Source organism: Protopterus annectens, chromosome 3.part1, assembly GCF_019279795.1.
Source record: "Protopterus annectens isolate FY-2018-M chromosome 3.part1, PAN1.0, whole genome shotgun sequence".
Lineage (NCBI taxonomy): Eukaryota > Metazoa > Chordata > Ceratodontiformes > Protopteridae > Protopterus > Protopterus annectens.
Window position 1 is genome coordinate 1149683705 of NC_056732.1, and position 24529 is coordinate 1149708233.

At 38.7% G+C, this 24529-nt stretch overlaps 1 protein-coding gene across 1 annotated transcript in view; it reads left to right on the top strand.

The window, feature by feature from the left end:
- COL22A1 (collagen type XXII alpha 1 chain) overlaps positions 1-24529 on the top strand; it is a 2341282-nt gene that overhangs the window by 909241 nt on the left and 1407512 nt on the right. The window contains exon 8 of the mRNA XM_044067281.1: positions 1-46. This exon is cut by the window's left edge and continues 35 nt beyond it. Coding sequence (XP_043923216.1) covers positions 1-46 — 46 coding nt within the window. The remainder of the gene's footprint in view (positions 47-24529) is intronic.

Sequence of the window (24529 nt, forward strand, 5' to 3'; positions counted from 1 at the left end):
AAAGCACGCAGAACTGGAGACATGCTGTGATATTCCTTCTGGTCCAGTAAGTAAACAACATCGTACTTTTTAGTTGTTTAATGTAGGAAATGCATCAGAAAAAGGGATGATGGTAAAGTAAAAACCAGCTGCCAAATGAGAAGCAGATTCTAAGGAATGGTGAAAATTAACAGGTGTATCAGAGAGATAGGCTAAACCTGAAATACACTGCCTCATACAGAAATGCCACATACTTTTTGTGAACTTCCTATAGTTGTATGCTCATATAATTAACAAAAAAAAAATATATATATATATATATATATATATATATATATATATATATATATATATATATATATATATATATATATATATATATATGGGTTCACTTCAGTTCACTGAACTTTCAATTCACTGACTTTCATTTCACTGACACCATTTCACTGAAATTCATTTCACTGAAACTTCCATTTCACTGAAAGTTAATTTCACTGACAAGTATTATTACAAAGTAAATGGAATATGCCCCCTTCCCCACTGTAGTGCGACCCTGGAGTTAGAATATATAGTTAGGGGGGTGTGGGGGGCGCAGCCCCCCACTTACTTTTCTTTTACTAAGCAAGATTATATCAAAACGTAAGAATGTCATATGAAATGAAGTGGGGGGGCTACGCCCCCCACACCCCCCATGTGGGGGGCTCTGCCCCCCACACCCCCCCAACTATATATTCTAACCCCAGGGTCGCACTACAGTGGGGAAGGAGGAATATTCCATTTTATTGCTAATAATAGTTGTCAGTGAAATGAAGTTTCAGTGAAATGAAGTTTCAGTGAAATGAATTTCAGTGAAATGGTGTCAGTGAAATGAAAGTCAGTGAATTGAAAGCTCAGTGAACTGAAGTGAACCCATATATATATATATATATATATATATATATATATATATATATATATATATATATCAGTGGATATGTAAGACAGCTGGGACATTTAGTTGAGACAAGAAATTTAAGTTCTATTAACACATCTGCTTCACTTCCGCCTTCCAGAGGGATAGCATCAGTATCAGGGAATGAAATGTGAAGTAAATGGCTTTAAAAGTTAAATATGCCTTTCCTATCAGTGGCATAGTCAAATATTTTTGCCACCCACCTACAGAAGAGATATGTGTGAAATTGCATGTATTTGCAGAAGCATGAGTGTAGATTTATTAGATGCTGTACACCTAAAGGTTGGGACAAAAATGACAGGTATGGAAGGTCAAGGTGTGAAATCGTTCATGTTTTAGTTGTTAATTCATGTCTTGATATATACTTTGCATGACTTTGAATACATGTAAATATTATAGCTATGCATTCTTAATTTCTTTGCAGTTTTACTAGCATTACACTCTCAGCAGCTAAAATATTACATACAAATACATTAATGTTCACACTTTAAAACTTAAAGCATATATCTTTTTATTTTGTATACTAGAAATATAATATATTTATGGATTTCAATACACATTTCAATTTAGTTTATGTAGTAGCATTGTAATAGTTCAATACCATACAACACAATGCATTTAGCATAATTTGTCAAAAATAAAAAAAAGCTCTGAAGAAATGAGATGGAGTAGAAGATATATGTTAAAGTAAGCCTGGTATACTGGACTTGTTTTTTTTGTGTGTGTGTGTGTGTGTGTGTGTGTGTGTGTGTGTCTAAGACACCTGTGAAGAAGGAGAATATGTAAAAAAAAAACAGAGAGGTAAGACTTGGAGAGGTGGTAAAACATTTAAAGAAAATAACTGAGTCTTAATTCAGAGAGTAATTAGTTATAAATGAACATAGTGAGAGGAAAAAAAAAACACAATAAATAGGGAATAGTCAGAAGATACGACAGGATAGTATTACAAGTTCTGACTGAAGAGAACATGCAATAAATCATCTTCATTCCGCAGTAGCAAGCAAGAGGGAAAATACAAATACTGAGGGACTGTCATTAATTGATGATCAAGGTCAGAAATGAAAGAAGGATGAATCATCCAATCAGTTATGCAACTTTAAAAACAATAAGTATACCACGAGGAAATAAAAGAAGAGAGCAGAGAGAGTGAACTGCTAAGATTAAAATAAATTAAGACAGTAATTTCCATCAAAAAGTAAAAGAGAACATAGAAAACATGTGGTTTTGCATCAGGAATGCTGCCTGCTTCACCTTGTGGAGTTTTACACTGACATCCATTAACTAAATTATATTAAGTCTACAGTTGCGCAGCCACTGACAGATGATAAACATGAGTATAAACAAAAAAATGGTTCCTGAAACTCCTTTACACATTTCTGTTGCACAGCACTATTGCTGAAATACACCTGCAGCTCAAAAATTAAAACATAAAATGAAAAGTATCCACCCACCTTCCATTCAAAGTCAACATAAACTAAGAAAAAACACAAACATTAAATGGAGGATCTCCCCAGATCACACTAATTAATCTCGTGCTGTATGTTGCTGTTGCTGATGTCTGTTGTTGGTTATTAAATGATTATGATAGACGGACATTGCAGTGAGGAAATTATGTTGTTGTTGTGTCTTTCGGCTTATCCCGGTTAGGGGTCGCCACAGCGGAACTCCGGTCCGCTAATGTTTGGTAGTGGATTTTTACATGCCGAGTTACCAGCCCTGACGCACAAGCCTTCAATGAAGGCACGCTCATTCACGCATGCCTCCACACAGAAGACACTCTAGCTGAGAATTGAACTGGACAACATCTTGCTGTGAGGCGGCAACGCTACCGCAGCACCACTACCGCGGTTTGTGCAGTTTAAATACTTACAGTAAAAAAAAGGATATTTTGTCAGAAGTGGCATAATATACTGTGTCAGCCTATGAATGAAAGGAGGTTAAACTAGTGTTTGTGACTTTCAAGTTTTTACTTTATTGTTTTAATTTCACTGCCTCCCTCTTGCAGCTTTCTTTACACTTTGTTTTCCAGAAACACAATACATTTTTCTTTTTCTCATGAGTGAATATATAAAGCATAAAATTATAAATTCAATTTGCTTGTGAAATAAGAACGAAGCACATTATTTATCTGTGTATTAAGTCCTATTTGCTACCATTTGAAATGGATTAAAAAATGAAAACTTTAGCGTTAACTGTGACTTGGTTCTTAGAAATTCAGCTTGCACCTATTACTTGTGCATCTAAAAACTTAACACAGATGCAGTTTATATTCGCAATATCAAAATTCCTAAAGTTTTTATGGAAAATATCAAACTGCTTCTAAGACCCCTCCCCCCGACTCCCACCTGCCTCCCCTCATGAAAGACCTACTAGCATAACCCCCTGAACTATTAGCCAGGAGCAGGACCTGGAGGTGCTTGCTAAGACCAAAAACACAGGCTCATTTGGCCCCAACAATATAACAACAAACTTCCTAAATAGCTTGAAACATGACCTGACAGGATCACTTGAGTCACTTTTCAACTAAAGTCTCAAAACAGGCTTTGTACCATGAGAATGGAGGATTGCAGTGGTTATCCCACTTCACAAGCGTGGACCATCAACCAACCCTGGGAACTACAGACCTATTAGTCTGAATAGTTTATTGTGCAAAGCCATGAAATGAATTATCATTGAAATGATCAACAAAGACAGTCACGCTTCAGACCTAGACCCAACCCAGTATGGCTTTGTCAAGAAAAGGTCATGCTTTCTAAACCTGGTAGACTTCTTTGAGAAGATAACCAAGGCAATGGATGAGGGGAAAATACCACCTACCTGGACCTGGCTAATTTGTTTGATACATTACTCACTCAGGTAAAGTTCCAAAACTCATCAAACTGGGCATAAATCCATACATACCTTATTGGATTGCCAGCTGGCTCACAGACAGTGCCTAGAATTGGTGATGCCACCTCTGCTAAGAAACCGGCCACCAGCGTGGTACCTCAGGGACTCCATGCTGGAACTGCTTCTTTTTGTTATCTACTTCTCAGCGGTAAAGGCTAATGCTGAGGGCCTTTGGCTGACCAAGTGTACAGATGACTGCAAACTGGGAGCTATCATAGATTTCCCCCATGACACAAATATTTTAGAAGACAGTCTACCACAGACAAACATCTGGTGCCAAAGTCACATATAAAAACTCAATGTTAAGAAATGCATTATAGTACCTTTTGGGAAAACAGCTACTCAGGCTAATTACTCTATCAATAAGACACCCCTAAGAACTGACCTAGTAGTCAGTAATCTGAGAAAGTATGTAGATAGTAATCTGGCCTTTGACCAACATGTGGCCAGGGTAGTAAGAAAATTAGTTTATGTTGCCCAACTTATAAGTGAGGGCATGGCATCCAGATACAAAGAAGTCATAATACTACTTTATTTGGCCCTTATCAGACCCATCATCAAATACGTTGCCTCCTTCAGCATGTACTCGACCCGACATATGCAAAAGATGGAATGCCCACACAGGTTTCTTATTAGAAGAATCAAAGTGTAAACACATTGTGTTATATGGATCACCTTAAAGCCCTATCTTTATACTCAATTTCTTATAGGTTACTGAGGGGTGATCTATGCCCGGCATCCAAGACAGTCTTGGATCTAGGCCTGATGGACTATTTGTATGCCCACAAAATGAACAGCATCAGAACAACTACATCCAAGGATTTAAACTTTGCTTGCGAAATAAATAGGACATGTTGGTGAGACAGATATATGTCTCTGAGGATTCCCATGCTCTGAAATAGGCTCTGAATCTATATGAAGCAGATTCCATTCCTAATCCTATTTAACATAATGGATGGGAAGTCATAAATTTACACAAGGTCTGGCCCCAGGGTTGCCAGACGTCCCTATTTGGGTGGGACTGTCCCGAGATCAGCAGCCTGATCCCGAGTCCGGCCCTGCCGGTTTAAATCCCAGCCAGCCTCCGCTTTGTTTTTTTTTTGACTGTCCCGTATACCTGGCATATGGATCAATCAAAAATCGCTGAACACAGAGCTACTTGTGTTGAATGTGGAACTGCAATGCATTAAACAGGAGAAGCTCCGTGTTTAGTGCAGAGCTACTGAGCACAGTTCTGCATTAAAGTCCTTTTTTTTTTTTTTTTTGGTCTTCACTTGTCGTGAGAGACCTTCTTTTTTTTTTTGTCCCTACCTGGGGGGCTGGAAATCTGACAACCCTGTCTGGCCAAGAAAATGACAAAAGGCCAGCAATGAACGGTCCTGGAGTGTAAAATAATTATAGCCAGTACATAAGTATAGCTTCAAATAATCCTTTATTAAACAGACCGGTTTCGGCAACAAATGTCTTCTTCAATGTATCCAAATAATAAAAAAGAGACCCAAATCTCCCGAGTATTTATAGACCCACCCCACCTATGAGATTGATGGAATATTCCCACCAGTGTGTACTAAAAGGAAAATATACCAAAATTTTAAACATACTTATGATTAGAATATATAGATGCGACCACATCTAAACAAAATATTATATATATGAAAACAAATTCCAAATTATTGCTAAGATATACATTAAAAAAGAAAAATAAATATAAAAAAGACACACAATATGCCCATATGTTGAACTGATGCAAATTAAAAATTCAGCAACACTAATAAATGTTAAATAGTGTATAATTGTAATAAAGACATATATCATATAAACTCTCATAACCAAAAAAACCCACATATAGAACCTATAAATAACAAGTGAATGTTCCAACAAAAAAAGTTGTGGTTAACAAATGATAACATATCTAAGTTGGAAAATGAATACTCCATGGAATAATCCAATAGTTTTCCTTCCAATATAGATATGTATGGCATGTACATGTACCTTTTGTTCATCTCCCTTGGACCCAATGTGACACATTGAAAAACTGTAAAAAGAATAAGCATACAAATTAACTATTGATATGTGATTATGCATGTACTGTATTGGTAAAGATCCATGAAATATAAGAACATGCCCAAATCTATGTATATTAAAGAAGGAACATAGAATAAATCAACATAAATGTGTAAATTTATAAGTGGTCGTTTAATCCTGGAGGAAATAGGGCACCCAATGTGATGATCCAATGTTGTTCCTTGCAAGTGAGTATCTTGTGCCATCCCTGGGGATTACTACGATCACCCAGAATTCTATCTATAATCATAAAAGAAAATTGTGCATCAGGATGTTTCAGAATGTGTCGATACAAGGCATTAGTTTCCTTCTTGGTTTTGATATCCAATCTATGTTCATTGATGCATGTTCTGAGTGGTTTGGAAGTCTGGCCTACATAAAAGGCTTGACACCGACAAGTTGCCAAATAGACCACCCAACTGCTGCTGCAGTTACCAAATATTTTACATTGATACACCTTACTGGTATTATGGCTGGTGAATTCCTTAACTTTATTGACTTGTTTGCAGGAACCACAATGGCCACAAGGAAATGTACCCACTAGTACGTCCCCTGACATAGTCAGCTGTTTATGTATCGCTCCCCCACTTTCAATATGTTTAAAGTGTGAAAATAGAGAGCCAAGTGTTTTGCCTCTCCTGTAGGAGAAATGGCACTGTTGATCCAAAATTAGCCTCAAATGTTCATTGGCCATCAGGATATTCCAATGTCTATTAATAATGCCCTTAATAGCATTAGAGTTTCTGCCGAAGGTGGTAACAAACCGAATAGTAGGCTTGGAACAGTCCCTAGTTTGAGTTTGATTTTGTAACAAGGTTTTTCTTTGAATGTTATTAGTCCAACTCCAGGCATTTAAGATATCTTGATGTCTATATCCCCTGTTGGCAAACCTGTAATAAAGATCCAAGCTATCCCTGTCAAAATCAACCCTCAGGTGTTTAATGCGCATAAATTGAGACTTAGGGATGTTGCGGCTGGTGTGGCATGGGTGCATGCTAGATGCATGCAGCAAGGTGTTATATTGAGGGTATTTGCGATAAGTTCTCATGTTCAACGTATGATCTATATTTCTAGTGATTTTAACATCCAAAAATTAATACTTTGAAGATCATATGTTACATTAAACTCAATCCCCCAAACATTCTGATTAAGATATTCAATAAATTCCTGCAAATACCTAGCATCTGCCCGCCACACCATCCAACAATCATCCAAGTACCTGCGCCAAATGTCTATTTCCACTAGATAGATATTATGTAATGGATCATAGATCATGCATTCCTCAAAGAATGCCATGAAAAGATCGGCATAAATGGGAGCAAAAGATGCTCCCATAGCCGTACCTTGCAGTTGCCAATAGCATTGCCCTTGGAAATAAAATACATTCTTATTAAGGACATGTTCCGTCATGCAGATAAGAAGGGTATTAAACCCAGGGGAATATAAGGCAGCCCTATCCAACCAATATTGTAGGGCCTGTAAGCCAGCCCAGTGTGGAATACTGATATATAATGCCTTAACATCCAATGGACACATGAGCCATCCAGGTTCAAGTTGACAATCCTGTATAATCTGTAAAAATTGAGTCGTATCCTGCAGTCTTGCACTGACAAGACACAACAGTGGTTTTAAATACTGGGTAAGGAAGGCAGATAAAGGCTCCGTCAGGGACCCAATGTCCTATACAATTGGTCTTCCTGGAGGATTTGTGATAGATTTGTGTATTTTGGGAAGCAAATACAAAATTTGCTTCTGGGGATCCTTGACAGTAAGTTGGGAAACACAATTTTTGCTTAAAATACCTTCCTCCAGGGCAAGATTGAGGAATGAGTCTATTTCCTGTTTGAAATGATTAGTAGGATCAAAGGACATATTCATATAACATCTGGTGTCAACAAGTTGTGATTGACCCTCACTCAGATATGAGCTCATATCCATCACAACCACAGCACCACCCTTGTCTGCTGGAAGGATGGCAATGTTGTGATTCTCCCGTAGCTCACTGAGAGTGGTAATTTCCTGTGTTGAAAGATTTGATCTTAGCATATCATATTCCCTGTGCTCAAAGTGTAGGTCCCTAAGAACAGCTTGCATGAAAATGGAAACGTGTCTGTTCATCGGTGGTTGAAAATCCGACTTAATAAATCTAAACTCATCAGTTCTTTGAGAGTCTCTATCTGCAAAAAACAATTTCAAATTCAGGTTATGGCAGAAGCTCATGACATCAGTTACAGTGCAATATTCATTGCAAAAAAAAGAGGAATAAAACTTAAACCTTTATTAAGAAGTTGTTGCTGTACAGACAACGTTTCCTTAGACAAATTCAAAACATTTTGATTCACCCCTTGATTTAAGTTAGAGAATTCTGGATCAATCCCTCCAGGGAATTTGACATATTTGCCACATTTGTGTTTGCGTCCACCCCTACACCTGGGACCATATCTAAATGGATTGTCCTGTTAGGTTTTTTTCTATGAGGTGAATCCTTGTTACTGGAACTATCATAATCAGTACAAGAAGAATCCTCCCCTGAGTTGCTAGCACTGGTTTTGTCCCTGTTTTTCAAAATAGACCTCAGTCTTTTTTTATGGTTATTACTAGGATCATTAGATGTTGATCCAGGACTGGTACCCATAAATCTCACTGTTCTATTAGAATCAAAAGGGCGTCCTCTCTGATAATCCATATAATCCCTTTTAACCTTTTTAATTGTTCTATCCTTAGTAACTTTTTCATGGTTTTTGAGTTCCTGTGATAATGTTTTGATGGAATCTTGAAATGTAGATTGAGACTCAAATCTTTTGCAGTCCAAACACATAGTTTTAACCTCTTGGAGGTTAATATCAACCATACGCTCATAGTATTGAGCCAGTATGTTAACAAAAAGCATGGACCCTTTCAGTAAGGCTTCTCGCCACTCATTAGATAACCTGTCCTCCTGTCTGCCAACCAATGGTTGTAACTGAATTCTAAGACCCCTAGGGGCTATATTTTTGTTAAGATAGGCCCGAAACAAACGCAAATGCCATATGTTTGATCTAAGGTTTTTAAGACCCTTTGAAAGGGAATTAAAAGCTAATTCACAATTCATGGCCGATTGTTCCACTGATCCATTTGAATTGTTGCCTGGCGAGGCATGGATATCAAATACCCCAATGTCCTCCCGATTGGCACACAATCCAGTCAGGATACTATCTAGGTCCATGTTAGAAATATGATGTTAACAAAAACCAGAACCCACAAGCCAAGAGAAAACACTGGAGTAGAAAATATTGAAATCAATCTCAATATAAAGAGATTATGGGTATCATTCCTGGTATCACACCAAAATTCCAGATGAAATTGCTGGAAAAATATTATAAAATATAAAAGAAAAAAGAAAAGAGAAAAATCTAATGCTAGCACTGAGAGCAGAAATATAAAAATGTCAAAACATGAAACCGAAGAGTGCATGTACTATATATGCATCAATAATCTGAAGGTCAATGACCCCAAATTATATAAATCTATTGTACAAACGCAAAGAACTTTACAGAGGTATATAAACAGGCCTGACATAGGACCAAAACCAAAAAAAATTATTAAGGGCCAATAGACACCATAAGCTAAATAAACTAAATAATGCCAAATTATAGAGCCAAAAACGGCACCACAATTATGCCTGTTATAAAAAAAGACCAGTCCCCAGTGTGAAAGATTGGTCCCAATCCCCTATAAAAGGGGATATTTATTTAGTACAAAAACCAAAAACTGTAAGGATCAAGTCAATTGAACTTCCTGCACATGGGTGTCCAACTATACAGGAAATGACTACCAAAAATATGCCTGGTACTCACCTTCAAATATAGTAAAAATATATCCAAGACAAATGTATTTGTTTAAAAGACCAAAGACCCTATGTCATGAGTCCAAAAAATAAAAAATGACATAAACAAGTATCTCTGGCCTATAGTGCCACAAGATTATTAAGTATATTATACTTACATACCACTGAAAACCCTGTTCCAAAAATAGTAGTTGTTCAGAATTGTATACCTAGCCCCCAGAACATACTGTAGATGAATTGCAATGTATTTATACACACAAGAAAATTTATAACCAACACATATGAAAAAATGGCATAACATTAAGAGATGGTCTAACTCAATAGAAGTATTCACAATGAATATGGACCATCAGTAACAATTAGGTGTGCATAAATATGTCAGATATATGTCAATATATGTAAAAAATCTATAAAAGAACAATAAAGAATGCATTTAGAGTATTGATAGTCCCAAACAAACAGTATTGTCCCACAATCAGCTTTGCACCTTGATCTCCGAAAAATCTCTGCAAAACCTGATAAACCAACTGATCGACCAACTGTCCATTGCAGGAGACAAAACAACGGTTATGAGCTAGATGTCTCAGGTATCCCGAACAGTCAAATGTCACCCCTTATGCTGATCCAATATGTGCAACACCCCCATATTCATCCAATTCAATTTCAGTCACCGTTGAACATTCACATTCGTAATGAACCCACCGGCTGTTACTGAAAAATGGCGACAGTTCGACTGAAGCACCCAAATGTTCAGACAAACATTTAAAATGCCCAAACAGTCCGATGTAACCACTTCTCCTAATTGAATAATGCACCAACCTCATGTGAACAAAAATTCAGGCAATACCAAACCTTGTATGCATAGTTCAAGACTAAGCTACACCCACACGAATATGCATCAGTTCCGTAGGCCCAAAATCAACAAACACCAAACTGGTATGCAATATTGTGATGTCCGAAATGGTCACAAATCCAAAAATGATAAAAAAATTCAGGAATATCCATAAAGTTGTTTGTTTCATACACACTGTTCTGATTTCTCACTGGTGAAGTAGTCAAATAATTCCACAAAGCGAAAGCTCTAAATGTCAGGGGAGGATTCCCCTGTATTCGATACTGATAACTTCCAGACCTGTCCTACAGCATAGCTAAAAAAGCACAACCAAACATGATGCTATACACGTAGGTGAATGCACGGCCGAAGTAAACCAAGAAAACGACAAAAGGCCAGCAATGAACGGTCCCTGTCTGGCCCCCATATGTCTGATAGACAGAGGTAGGCAGTAACTATGCCCAAACTAACATACCCCCCCCCCACACATAACCCTTAGAAACATCCCAACTAATGTACCCCTGACTACTAAACTCCCACAATACATAGGGAAACAATTGGGTTTGATTACATGACTAGGCTTATAAAGGCCCTGGTATTTTTAGCCTAGTATATACCTATGAACCTATAACATAAACCTCTATCATTAGACTCCAAGTAATGACTAACAAGGCCATTAGTATGTGATAGTCTGCCAAAATGCATTATACTTTGTTTTCATTTGGTTAGTGTATGACATTCCTATAAGGTATGGAATGCAACACATGTCCATAATATATCCTTACTGAGTTGTCATTAAAAAATAACTTATTTTACTTTTTTTTACCAGCCAAAGTAATACTTTTATCCATAAGATCACTGGATACACAAGGCAATTGGTCCAATGAACATGTGCTTCTTACTAAATAATCATCTAAGGGCTTCACTACCTTTTTTGAAAGAGGTGTAAATGTCTTAAAAACTAGTTTCACCTTCTTTACACAGACTGACACAGTACATTATGCCACTTCCAGTAGAGTAAATCTTTTTCATTGTGAAAAAGAAGTGTGCATTTTCCTTACTCCCCCTCTTGTTGTCCAAGATACATTTGAAAGAAGGCAGAGACTCATATTGCTTGACTTGCATAGAAGTCTATACCAAAGCAGGGTGATGAACTTATCCCTCAATCTTGCTTTATTTGTTGTAGAATATGTATGCGTGTTGTACCTTTAAGAAGCATTTCCAAGGTGATCACATGTATATAAATAGCAAGTAAGTGTTAGCTTCAGTGCCATTTTGAGAGTGCAGCCAGACAGTGAGCATGTATGAGAGAGAAAGTCAGTTTGCTTATAAGTTTATCAAAGTTAAAGTTATTTACTCATTCCTCATGTGTTTGTACATAATAAAGCTGCTTGAACAGAACCCACAAATGTTTGTCTGTTACATCCTGACTGGGTGAACAACATTTATTTTCTGATGTAAGTAAAGATCCATGTTTTTAGTGCTACCTGCTATATTCAAATTACTAAGACAAAAAAAGGTCTAGGATAGAAGGATCTCTAAATGAGATGTAAGCAAGGGGGCAAATCTCCCCTCATAAGTGTATTAAAGACAGAATAGAGAGACAAGATTTAAAATCTCTCCTGGTAAAGAATCTTGAAACCACAGATATTTTTTTTTTTGTTTGAAACCTCTGGGCTTTTTGAAATTTTAATGTGTCAAGACAGGCACATGTCAAAGGGTGTTTAATATTCTATAATGGGTCTGACCAGGGCAAAATACAGGGAAATGATCATGTCCTTGGCTTTGGAAGAGATTCCTTTGGCAATTTCCTGCAAAATATGGAAGAATTTCTGACTGCAGCAGTCATATGGTGATTAAAGGGTAGTTAGCTATCTATTCACCCAGGTGCACAGATTACGAATCACTGTTTCACATGATAATGGTCTGTCATCAGGCAATATGAATTACATTTTGTGGTGTTCACTTTCAGTGTTTTTTCTATGCAGCAGGTGATTACTAGTATTATTTCAATTTAAAATATGCATTATTAGTGATTTTGACAATTACAGTCAGTTTGTAATCATCAGCAAATCTGGCCAGCCAGAAATCACTGATTTCAATTTTGTGGTCAAAAAATAAATGCTGAACAGGACAGGACCAAAGACATATCCCTGTGGGACAACCCTGGTTAACTATTCTCTGTTTGAAGAGGCATCTTATACACAGAAGATGTATCTTCTTTACTTCAGCAGGTGTCTATCCATCTTAACACTTAGGGATCTATGTTTAAGGCCTATAGCTTATTTACCATTCCTTCATGGAGTATGATATCAAATGCCTTGGCCAGGTCAAGATAAGCAGCATGAATAGTATGCCCACTGCCCACTGTTTGGCTGACCTTCTCAGAGAAGTTGATAAGATTTAGTACATGTGATCTACCTTATGTGAGGCATAATTGTGATATGAGCCTAATGAGATTTTTATATCATGACTTATGAGTTCAGTAATGATGTACTTCATTGCTTTACAAATCAGACAAGTAAGAACGATAAGCCTGTAGTTTTCAGGGTCAGTAGTGGGACCATCCTTATGAATAAGTATCACTCCAGAGGGTGCCAGGAATTAAGAACACAGCCTGTAGACAGGGTAGATAGCTCAAGGAGGGGTTATGTGAATGTATATTTGATGCTGTTTATTAAACAATACAATATCTTATAAGGATTTGATCTTTGAAAGTACCTTTAGGATATCTGGAATGGCAGTGGCTCAGGAATGACTAAAGTTGGTGAGGATTTTAGCACTTACAGATCAATAATACACACACAGGTGTATTTCTCAGATGTGGTGCAGCTGCTGGATGTCATAAAGCCATAAAATGATTCTAGTCTTCCTACTGGAACTACAACCTATTCTCTAGCACAGACATTGCATCTCTGGCTCCATTCAAAACTGTGATATAACATCTTTATGGCTTAACCCATAAAGTAATTTCATTTCAAGAATATGTTTCAGAGTCAAGTAGATTAACCTCTTCCCTTCCAGTATATGCTGTTTAAACATATACAGCTAATTCAGTTACAATAATACATGTACATTTCTCTCCCTTCCAACAGGGCACACTGTTGATACATTTTAACACAAGCAAACCTCATAAATATATTTTCAACACAAGCATCTGTACAAATCAGTTTGATATACAAAAGACATATAATTATTTATGGCATATGTTGCACATCCACTGCCCCCATTTCTCCTGGCATGGCTGGTAGTACCTCCTATTGTCACATCTTTCCACCCTTTGAAGACTCAAGCTAGATTTTCAAGTGCCCCTTGAGAAATGTTGCTTGAGAGGAATGAACCTATCTGGGAATACCTTACCCCATACCATGTCTTGAGATTCCATCTGCCTTGGCATTGTTGACCCCACTACACTGCTGCAATGTCATATCATATGCCTGCAATCCTAGGCTCTACCATAGTAACTTGGGATTTTGCTGGCTGGCTCCCTGTAGCCATAGATTCCCCACAGACTCCTCATGTCTCCTACTGCAAATACTTAGCACCAGGGCCTCCCTGTCATGGTAAGGTTTCATCATGTTAACAAGGTACAATTTGTGCCCCTGTCTCCTCCCTAGCAGTTCTACCATGTAGTTAATAGCACTGACCTTCCTTACCACTTTGAAGGGTGGGTCCCTCTCAAGCTGCCTGCAGCTTATTGTGCCTAACAGGAATGAGAACCATCACCTGCTGCCCCACAGCATACTCTCTGGCCTGAGAATTCCTGTCATACCAGACCTTTTTCTGCTGTTGAGCTCCTGCCAAGTTCTCCTGGGCCAAGCCCACAGGCTCCCTAAGCCTTGTCCTAAGGTTTAGGAACTAAGCCACACCAGAATCCTTGTGGGATTCACACTCACCGTCCCACTCATCTTAAATCAAATCTAGAGGTCCTCACCCTATGCCCATACAATAACTCAAAAAGTGAAAAACCTGTGGATTCCTGGGTCACCTATCTGTAAGCGCACAGCAGATTGGGCAAATATTTGTCCCACTCTCTCTTAAGCTGGTCTGCAAATGCCCGTAGCATGGCCTTTAGTGTAAAGTTTAACCTATCCACAAGACCATTAGTCTGGGGATGATGGTAGGGAGTGGTCTTTAGGTGCTTCACCCCACAGTGCTTCCACAGACAAGACAACAGGTCTGACATGAAATTTGCACCTCTGTCAGTCAGTATTTCTTTTGGGAAACATACCCTGCTGAAAACATCTAACAAAGCATTTACCACCTTTTCTGCCTCAATGGAGGACAGAACCACCGCTTCAGGGTATCTGGTAGCATAATCTACCATGACTAGGATATACTTCTTCCCTGTGGAACTTAGGGTACCCAGAGGCCCCACAATATCCATGACGATCCTCTGAAATGGCTCCTTAATCACAGGCAAATACATCAAAGGAGTTCTGACTTTGTCTCCTGCCTTGCCTGCTTACTGGCACTGCCCACAGGTCCTACAGTACTCTACATCCCTTCCATTCCCAAGCCAATAAACATTTTGCATAATATGTCTCTTGGTATGCTTTATGCCCATATGACATACAAAAGGAATATCATGGGCTATGGCTAAAAGTGCCAGACAGAAGGGTCTGGGCACTACCAAGTGCTGGATTACCTCATCCTCTAGCCCTCCCTTGGGGGTCCACTCTCTGCACAGTAACCCTTTTTTCCAGTATATGGACCCCTTTTCCCTGAGAATCAGGTACCTCCCTGACTACCTCCCTCAAGCCTCTTAGTGTATGTTCTGAGAGCTGAGCCTGTCTCAGCTCTGTTTTTCTGACTCTTCCCAGCTGTCCTTCCACAAGAAGTCTGATATCCTCTGACAGCAGTACCTCACTGTCAGCCTGGGTACTACCACTCACCTCTGCCATTGCAGTCACTTTGTCCAAGGGAACATCAGTACCTACCATCAGCTGTGACTCACCTTCAGGATCACTGCTTGAGGATAGCTGTCTCCCTGAAATAGCCACCTCACCAGACCTGACTTCAGGTATGAGGTCTGTCAGGGTATCCCCAGGCTACCAGAACCACATGCCTGTCTCCAAGCCTGACTGCATCTAACTGCCTGCACACAATGTACTACATTATCAAAATCATCCATTATCAAGACATCTGTATGGATACCCTCAAACACACTTACTCGATTGTTTCTTTTTCCACCCTCCTAGTCAAGGTGAACCCTGGCCAAAGGCATTTGGAATGGGGTCCTTCCTAAAGCTCTGACTAGACCGGACTGCCCAAGCAAGTACTGCTCCTGTATTACCACTGCAGGCTTCACAATGGTTATGTCAGAGGCTGTCTCTCTCTTAGCGTGGCCTGTTTTCCATCCATTAAGATAGGATATAACCTCTACTGATAGTTTGGTACCCCTGTTCTTTCCAGACAACTTACAACTGGCATACTGTTATTCCCACTTGCTGGATCCCCAACATTTTGTTCCCCTACTTTGCCTCCATGGACATCTATATGCTACATGGCCCCACTGGTTACATTTAAATCATTTAACCCCTGAGCCTGTCTTTGTACCTGAACTAGTTGTTCTCCCATTACTGATGGAGTCTGTTGGGGTGGTTTAGGCTCCTCACCATGAGTTCCCTTATATCAATTTGTAGCACTGGATATCCCTTTCCTGTACAATGATGCTTTGCTTGCCAATCACCTTTTTCCACAGCTCATCTGCAGAGTTGCAATCTTGGTCTGCCAACCAGATTCTCATGTCCTTAGGCAAAGTGCTAAGGGCTTGCTCCATCACCAAAACGTCTGCCAGCCCTTCAAAAGTGGTAACCTGACACCCACTCACCTGCCTATGAAAATAAGTGCTTAACTCAGCAATATAATCACACACACTTTCATCTTCCTTGCGTCTATGGTCATGTAACTTTTTTCGTTAAGCTTCAGGTGTTAACTTAAAGCATACAAGTAAACATTTCTTGACTTTGTCATAGTTTAAATAATCAATATCATTCAATGTACAAACAGCAGTTACAGCTTTACCATGGAGTAAGGGGGACAGGAATTATGCCCAGAGTCCTTGGTCAGCATTATACTGTTTACATACCCTTTCAAATATATCATCCTCTGTAACTGTGGAAGAATTTTACTGACCTATATTGATTCTGGGGATTGGTTATTTTCTTCCCCATTACCTGCATGACCCTGACGAAGAGTTAGCATCTGCCTCTCATTTTGACACTGCTTCTCATTTTCTTCAGCCTCCAAATGCCGCTGTCTCCCTGCTGATTATAATTTCATTTGTTTTTCCTCCCTCAGTCTGTCTGCTGATTCTAATTCAATACGTTTGGCCTCCAGTTCAAATCTCTTTAACTCCAGATGGATTTTTAAGTCCTCTGAGGAAAAGGTGAACCGTCCTGTTTCTGAGGGCTGCAAATTCCCATCATCAGACTGGTTATCCTCCTGATTCTTGGTCTGAGCTGTGACTAAGGATGAAATCATTTCAGCTTTAGTCAGGTTGGCATACACCAGCCCTTTGACTTTACACACCTTGGCCAACTGGATATTTGTTAGCTTGCCATAATCTCTGCTTAGATTTTTGCCTGCTTTCCCTGATTAACAAAATAAATAAATGAATAAAACTGTTGTGATATGAAACTCTGAATGTCTACCTCATGGCTGCTGAGAAATTGCACACCTTTAGTGACAATTGCTTCTAGGCTACAGAAGTTCGGTGTCACACCACTGCCACCAATATGTGATGTTCCCTGACTGGTCCAGTTATCAAGGAGTCTGAATCCTCACCACTGGCACTGGAGAGGGATGTTCACTTGCAATACAAATGGATATACTCAGTATTTCCAGTTGCAGACCTCTCTGCATCAAGCACAATTTCCCTTAAGAGTACACAGGGAACACAGTCAGACCGGGGTCTGCATTTGTCTATCTGTCTCCTTCCAGGTCCATAATGAGACTCTCCACTGGCACAGCTTCAGAGTTAAGTCCTCAGCCAAGGGCCCAAGCCAAGTCATCCACCACTCTTGTGTGAAACCTGTGTCTTATGTCCCTGGTCCAAGTAGCTGGCACATACACACTGAGATTTGATTTGCACACACACACACACACACACACACACACACACACACACACACACACACCTGGGAAAGACAGGTTGAGGTTTACTAGCTATGCCCCCTTTTGCCCAGAGTATAAGGCAGTTATCACTGCCAATAGGCACTACAAAGCCAGCTACCTAAGGCTGTTGCAAGGGTACCCAATATACTGAGTGAGGTTAATATTAATGCAAATGGCAATGTTGACCTAACAGCAATGCTTTCAGGAGTGGCCAGAGTTGTCGGCAAGTAAATATGTGGAAATACTCTCAAAATTGAAATATTTTCTAAAAAGGCCAAGCCACAATGAAAAGTTTAAATATATTTAATAATACATGATAAAATAACATGAAAATGCTAAATATCTATTTACATTAACACCATAGTTTCAGTCATAGGAAATATTAAAAATAACACCGATAGAAAGTTTCACACAGATACAGAAAAAAACAGTATTTAGCTAGTCTCACTGTCTTTTCCTAACTGATCTAGAGAATTCCTATTCCTACTTACTGAATAGAGCAAGGCAGGATAATGTGGGTGAGTGGTCCTTCTTGTCAGATCCAAGACAAAATACAGAATGATGAGAGCAGTCTCCTCCTAATATCTAAATATTATTTCTGGCTTACAGAATGACATCACTTACACCTAGTCATCTGACTTTATTTCTCATGCTATCACCAACACTAGAAGCTGCTAGGACTTTAGCACCTACATTTCAATAATACACACACAAGAGCATTGCTCAGATGTGGTGCAGCTGCTAGAAGTCGTAAAACCATCAAACTACTCCACTCTTCCTACAGGAGATACAACCTATTCTCTAGCACAGACATTGCATCTCTGGATCCATTCAAAACTGTGGGTAACATCTTTATGGCTTTACCCATAATGTAATATAATTTCACAAATATTTTTCAGAGTCAGGTAGAGTAACCTCGTCCCTTCCAGTAAATGCTGTTAAAATATATACATTTAATTCAGTTATGATAATGCATGTACATTTATTTTTCTTCCAGCAGGGGGCACTGTTGATACATTTTAACACATGCAAACCTAATAAATACATTTTCAGTGCAATAATTTGTACAAATCAGTTTGATATACAAATGACACATAATTCACAAAATTCCAGCTAGCTGTGCTGGCATATGTTATACATCCACTGCCCCACTTCTCCTGGCATGGCTGGCAGCACTTCCTGTCATCACAGTTGGGATATGGGAGATTCAAGGGCACAGTTAACAGCAAATTAGCTTGCCAGTACATTTGTTATATCATTTGAGTATGAGTGGGGTCCCATTGTGGAAAAGTTCATAGTAGCATTGCACATTTTTCTTAATTTTTTAACATCCCTGAAGAGCGTCTTGCAGTTACCATTTGCCACAGATGCAAACCAGAGTTCATGCAACGCTTTGCTGGCCATTAAAGTGGCCTTAAGTTTCTTGCTACATTTTTTATACTATTCTCATGTTGAGCAGTTCTGACCAAGAGTTTTCTTCCCTTTTTTATATAAAATTTGCTTATGACAACTGACCATCAGGATGTTTTTGAATTTCCCAACTTTATTTATTTTTTATAGGAACTGCTAGCTCAATGCATTTGTCTTAATGAGTATAAGACTCCTTACTGTAGGTAGCTGCATATTCAGGGTCAGCTGTGGGAATGTCATAAGTAAATTAAGATATTTTGTTCTATAGTTCTATTATATAGCCTACTATCATTGTTACTATCTTCCTGAGGAAAACAAGTGTTTTGCTTTCATTGTATCACTTGATATATTCATCTTGCTACCTACTCTGTTTAATATAAATTTAGTACTATGACTGGTTCTTTAATGCAATCCAATGTTATGTATGTTTGCAGAATTTATTTTTTTATAATTTTATTATAAAATGTAGAGCTTTTCTTTCCAGGACTGAGCTGAAAAGATATTCTCATGTCTAGCCAGAATATCCAAGTAAAGAAATGCAAAATAAATAAATAAATACGTGAATGAATAAATAAATAAATACATCAATACGTAAACATAACAATGTAAGGTTTAGCTTTCTGAAATTTATAAAGAGGGTTGTGTTGGTCATTGGTGGAGTGGAATTTCTGAGAGTTCAAGTCGCAATTTGGTGGTGTGACTTAACCTGAAAGGTGCAGACAGGGGCGGGGGGGGGGGGTATGGAATTAGCAGAGACTGTTCTAATGAGGATCAGATCCTAAAAAGAATCAGTAGAACAGATCACCTAATCAGTCATCAGTTATTAAGAAACAAAGAAGAACTACTGCATTTCAGGACAATTTAATCTTGGGAGTTTTTATTTTCTCAATCCAAACATCATACATTAGAGGTGCAGGTGCTTCAATCTACAGATGGGTAGTTGAAGTCAATTAGGATTGAAGAGTCTGGGGTCATGGAGGAGAATCAATAATAGGCAATAATTTGGACATGTGACTTACATTGGGTAAACTGGAGTTCTAAGAACACCCTATTGGCGTCTCTGTTTATCTATTTTGAAGGGATAAGGTCACTGACCAGCACTGAGACTCCACTTCAGTTTGCAACAGGCCTAAAGGAATATCAGACACAAAACCCAGGCATGGAGGGAATAATTTCCTTACATTTGACCCACGTTACCTTAACTCTACATCGTTAAGACTCCTGGCATTGACAAATGCATTTTTCTGTTGTTCAATGCAAAATTTGATGTATTTGTCAAGTTAGGATGTTCATGAGATGAGCTTGGCCAAAAAAGACACCACGAGTGCAGCAAAGACTTAAGACAGTATGTAGATGTCCTTGAATGTGAGATGTAGGCCATCCTTCACAACACACGTTGGGCTGTTGATCATCTCATCCCAAGCTGATGTATACTAGATCCCTGTAGAATGAGTATTTATCCAATTGCTAACCCCAGTTATTTTCTTCTTATATTTAGACATCATTGCAAGCAAATGGAGGATTCCACTCAAAACCAGTCTTATCCTCATCTGAGACCCATACAGCAAGTCCCATTATGTCCTTCTGAATAGCTTTCAGGGTTTTGGCAGCAGATCATTTGCTCCTGCAAGTACTACTATCATATCCCAGCCTTACTTGCTAGGAAAGAGGGTCTTAAGGGCTCTTGTTACGTCAGCAATCCTGGCTGCTAAGAAGCGGCTAACTAAAACCTCATTCTTATCAAGCCTGGTAAGTTCAGAACCTGTATGTCACATAACAGAGTCACCAATCACTAAAACATTCTTACAAGAAGGCTAGTTTGAGTACTACATTTGGGAGTGATTTGTTGTTGGTGGAGACTTGTTGATGTAGCATTGCATGGACGTTTTAATGGCATCAGCGTATGGCATTTTTGTATTGTCTGAGGATGTTGTATTTGTGTGGGAAGGAATGAGACAATGTGATGCTCACTGCATGCTGTAAACCGAGAGGGATGACTCCACATTTGTTTGGTATTTAAACCTCTCATAGAAGAATATACTTGGTTGGTCAGAAGTTCATTGTCAGTGAGCATGGGGCAATTACTACACCAAAAACATCACAAGAACCACAAAAACTCAGAAATTATAAAACTGAGCACTGGCTGTATCAGGCACACAAAATAATTTATTAGGATAAGCACTTTTGTCTGGTGGACGTCTGAAGAAGTCTGGTGATGTCCACCAGACAAAAGCTCTTATCTTAATAAATTCTTTTGTGTGTCTGATGAAGCCAGTGCTCAGTTTTATCATTTTGCAATTACTACACCACCTTAGTATACCGACTGCAAGAAGGCTGACAATGGAAGAAGGGACTGGTTAGCTGACCCTCCATAATGTCCAGTGCTTTTGAGTAATAAATCCAAACTATCTAATCGAGGAAGGATGGAAGGAGCACTAACACAACTGAGAAGTTCAATTGAGGAAGTAATAACACTTTATAGCTGGCTATAGAGAGCAGTGTCTCTTTATAACAGCAATGCACACTCCAATGCAGCTACTAAGTTAAAAGAACAGAGTCTCTTTACAATAGCAACGCATAGTTTTGTACAGTCAATAGTAGCTAAGCACAGATCAGTACTAGTTGACTTAGCCTTGTGCAAAAATCTGCCCGAAGCCTACAGTAAGAGTGAAGACAGTTTGATGATACTGCACTGTACCCAAGGGGACATTGTTACAGTCAGTAAAAAGCAAACAGACAGAAGGAACCAATAAAATAAACTCTAAATTAGAGCCAATAGTGCTCAATGATCTAGGCATTACAGCAATTAGTTTACTCTCACTAGAAAACCTAGTCAACAAAGGATGAACAAAAAATAAATAAAATAAATAAATAATCACTACTCTCTCTATGATGGTCACCATTCCAAGCCAAAACAGACTGTTTCCACATTAGCGATCAATACAGTAAACTGAAATAAGGGCAGCCATGGTGGTGCAGCAGTTAGCGCTGCTACCTCACAGCAAGAGGTTCTCCGGTTTGATTCTCAGCTGAGGTGCCTTCTGTGTGGAGTCTGCATGTCCTCCCTGTGGTTGCGTGGGCTCTCTCTGGGTGCTCTGGTTTCCTCCCACATCCCAAAGACATGCAGTAGGTGGATTGGACACTCCAAATTGGCCCTAGGTGTGTGTCTTCTGTGGAAGGTTGGGCGCCGGGCTGGCAACTCGACACCGTAAAACTCCACTGCCAGTCATGAGCAGACAGATGATCCGCTGTGGTGACCCCTAACCGGGAAAAGCCGAAAGAAGAAGAAGACAGTAAACTGAAATAAAAATGTAAAAAAAAGAAGAAAAAATGCTCACTTCAGTTGAAAATATGATTAACAACAAACTAACCATATGTATAAAACAAAAATGCACCTTCCTGAGTGTTTAGGATGTAGCAAAATAAGCATACTCATGCCAGTGTACAAGAACAAAGGGGACATCCACAACTGTGAGCAGTACAGAGATATCAAACTCCTGTCACACTGCATGAAAGTGCTGGAGAGGGTGACTGATAAATGGATATGCAGAGGCGTAGAAAGTAAGATGGGAGACAAAATCAGAATGCATCACAAGTAACCCGATGTTTGCAGTGAAACAGATAGTCAACAAGAAACTGGAGATGTGGAAAGAGTCCAACTGAGCATTTCTAGATTTGGAGAAAGCATATGACAAGGTCCCAGGAAAGCCAATTTAGGCAGTATTGCAGTGGTTCAAAGTCCCAGAAACACTGCTAGAATTAGTGCAGGCTATGAACAAGAACCCAATGATTCAAGTACGAACAGTGTTCAGTCTCACAGAAGAGTTCCCAGTGAGGGGTGTGTGTGCACCAGGGTTCAGCTTTGAGCCCACTGCTCTTCATACTGATGATGGATTACATTAGCAAATAAGTCAGAGGGGACAGGTCAACAAGATTGCTGTATGCAGATGAGAACTGATATAGAAGGGAAGATAGTGGAAGAGGTTAACAGCATTAAGTATCTGGGAGGGATGGTTGAGGATTAGGGAAGCCTGAATGAATTGGTCAAAGCAAAAAATAAAAGGGTCTGCAGCCAATTGGCATAGAATGTCAGGTAGAGTTTATGAATGACAGAAGTATACAAGGAAGCAGAGAACTACCTCGCAACGTGAAACAATAAAGCCTCGGAGAGAATTAATGCAGCAAAACACTTTTATTGAAGTATAAAAAACACCATTAACGTAGTTAAAAATCCGTTTTTGTTTCAACAACTCCATCAGATGTGGGCTGAAGCATAATTCATCATGTTAAATACTCAAAAATAAATGACGTCATTAATTATCCAATGAAGATCTGTTAAAATTCAGTCAAATGTTTTCCATCAGTCCTTTTGTAACACAGAATTGGTTGAACAAATATGAATTTGAAAAACACTTTAATGAAAATGGAGCAATTCAATGGATGCAAGAGAACTAGGTTGAGTCAAGTTTCGATTCTGTGTTACAAAAGGACTGATGGAAAACATTTGACTGAATTTTAACGGATCTTCATTGGATAATTAATTTATGACGTCATTTATTTTTGAATATTTAACATGATGAGTTATGCTTCAGCCCACATCTGATGAAGTTGTTGAAACGAAAACGGATTTTTAACTACGTTAATGGTGTTTTTTATACTTCAATAAAAGTGTTTTGCTGCATTAATTCCCTCCGAGGCTTTATTGTTTCACGTTGTGAGGAAGTTCTCTGCTTCCTTGTTTGGTTTTAATCACCTCGTTTTTGCCTTACTTTGCTTTAATGACAGAAGTATGCCAAAGAAGCTGAAAAAGTGTAGATCCTTGTGTGTATTGTACTTAGTCAGACACTGTAGCATATGCATATAAGTTATTGAGCACTTTTTTCACATTACCTAAATCTTTTCAAAGTGTCCAAAGTTTCTGGAATGTTCACAGTGTTTGCAGTGTTAAAGTAAAGCCTTTTCAGATAAATTGTTGTACATTTGAGCATAATTACAAGTACCTGGTCTATGCTTATATTTAAAAGAATTTTGTTGTTATGATAGAGGAATTTTGCAGACCTGGACCGCTGGTATATGATAATAATATTGCTGAGAACTGGCGAGTGTTTGAGCAAAAATATGATATTTTCATACAGGCTGCATTTTCTGATAAAGATGCACATACAAAAGCACTTATACATCTTAATTTAGCTGGCGTAGAAGCCATTGAGAAGGAACATTAATTTGTGTATCTACCTGCTTTGTATGCAGGGGAAGGCGAGAACCACCATATCGTGATAGGGTCTATGTTAAATCATCGAACGCTTAAAAAAGCGAAAGATGATTTATCGACCTCTTGTAAGCAAAAGCTTACAATCTCGAACAATTAGAACAGCTATTTTTTTCCAAGGAAAATAAAATCACTGTTTCACAAAACAAAAAAAAAGTTTTAAACATTACATAAAGTTGGGGGCTTCAC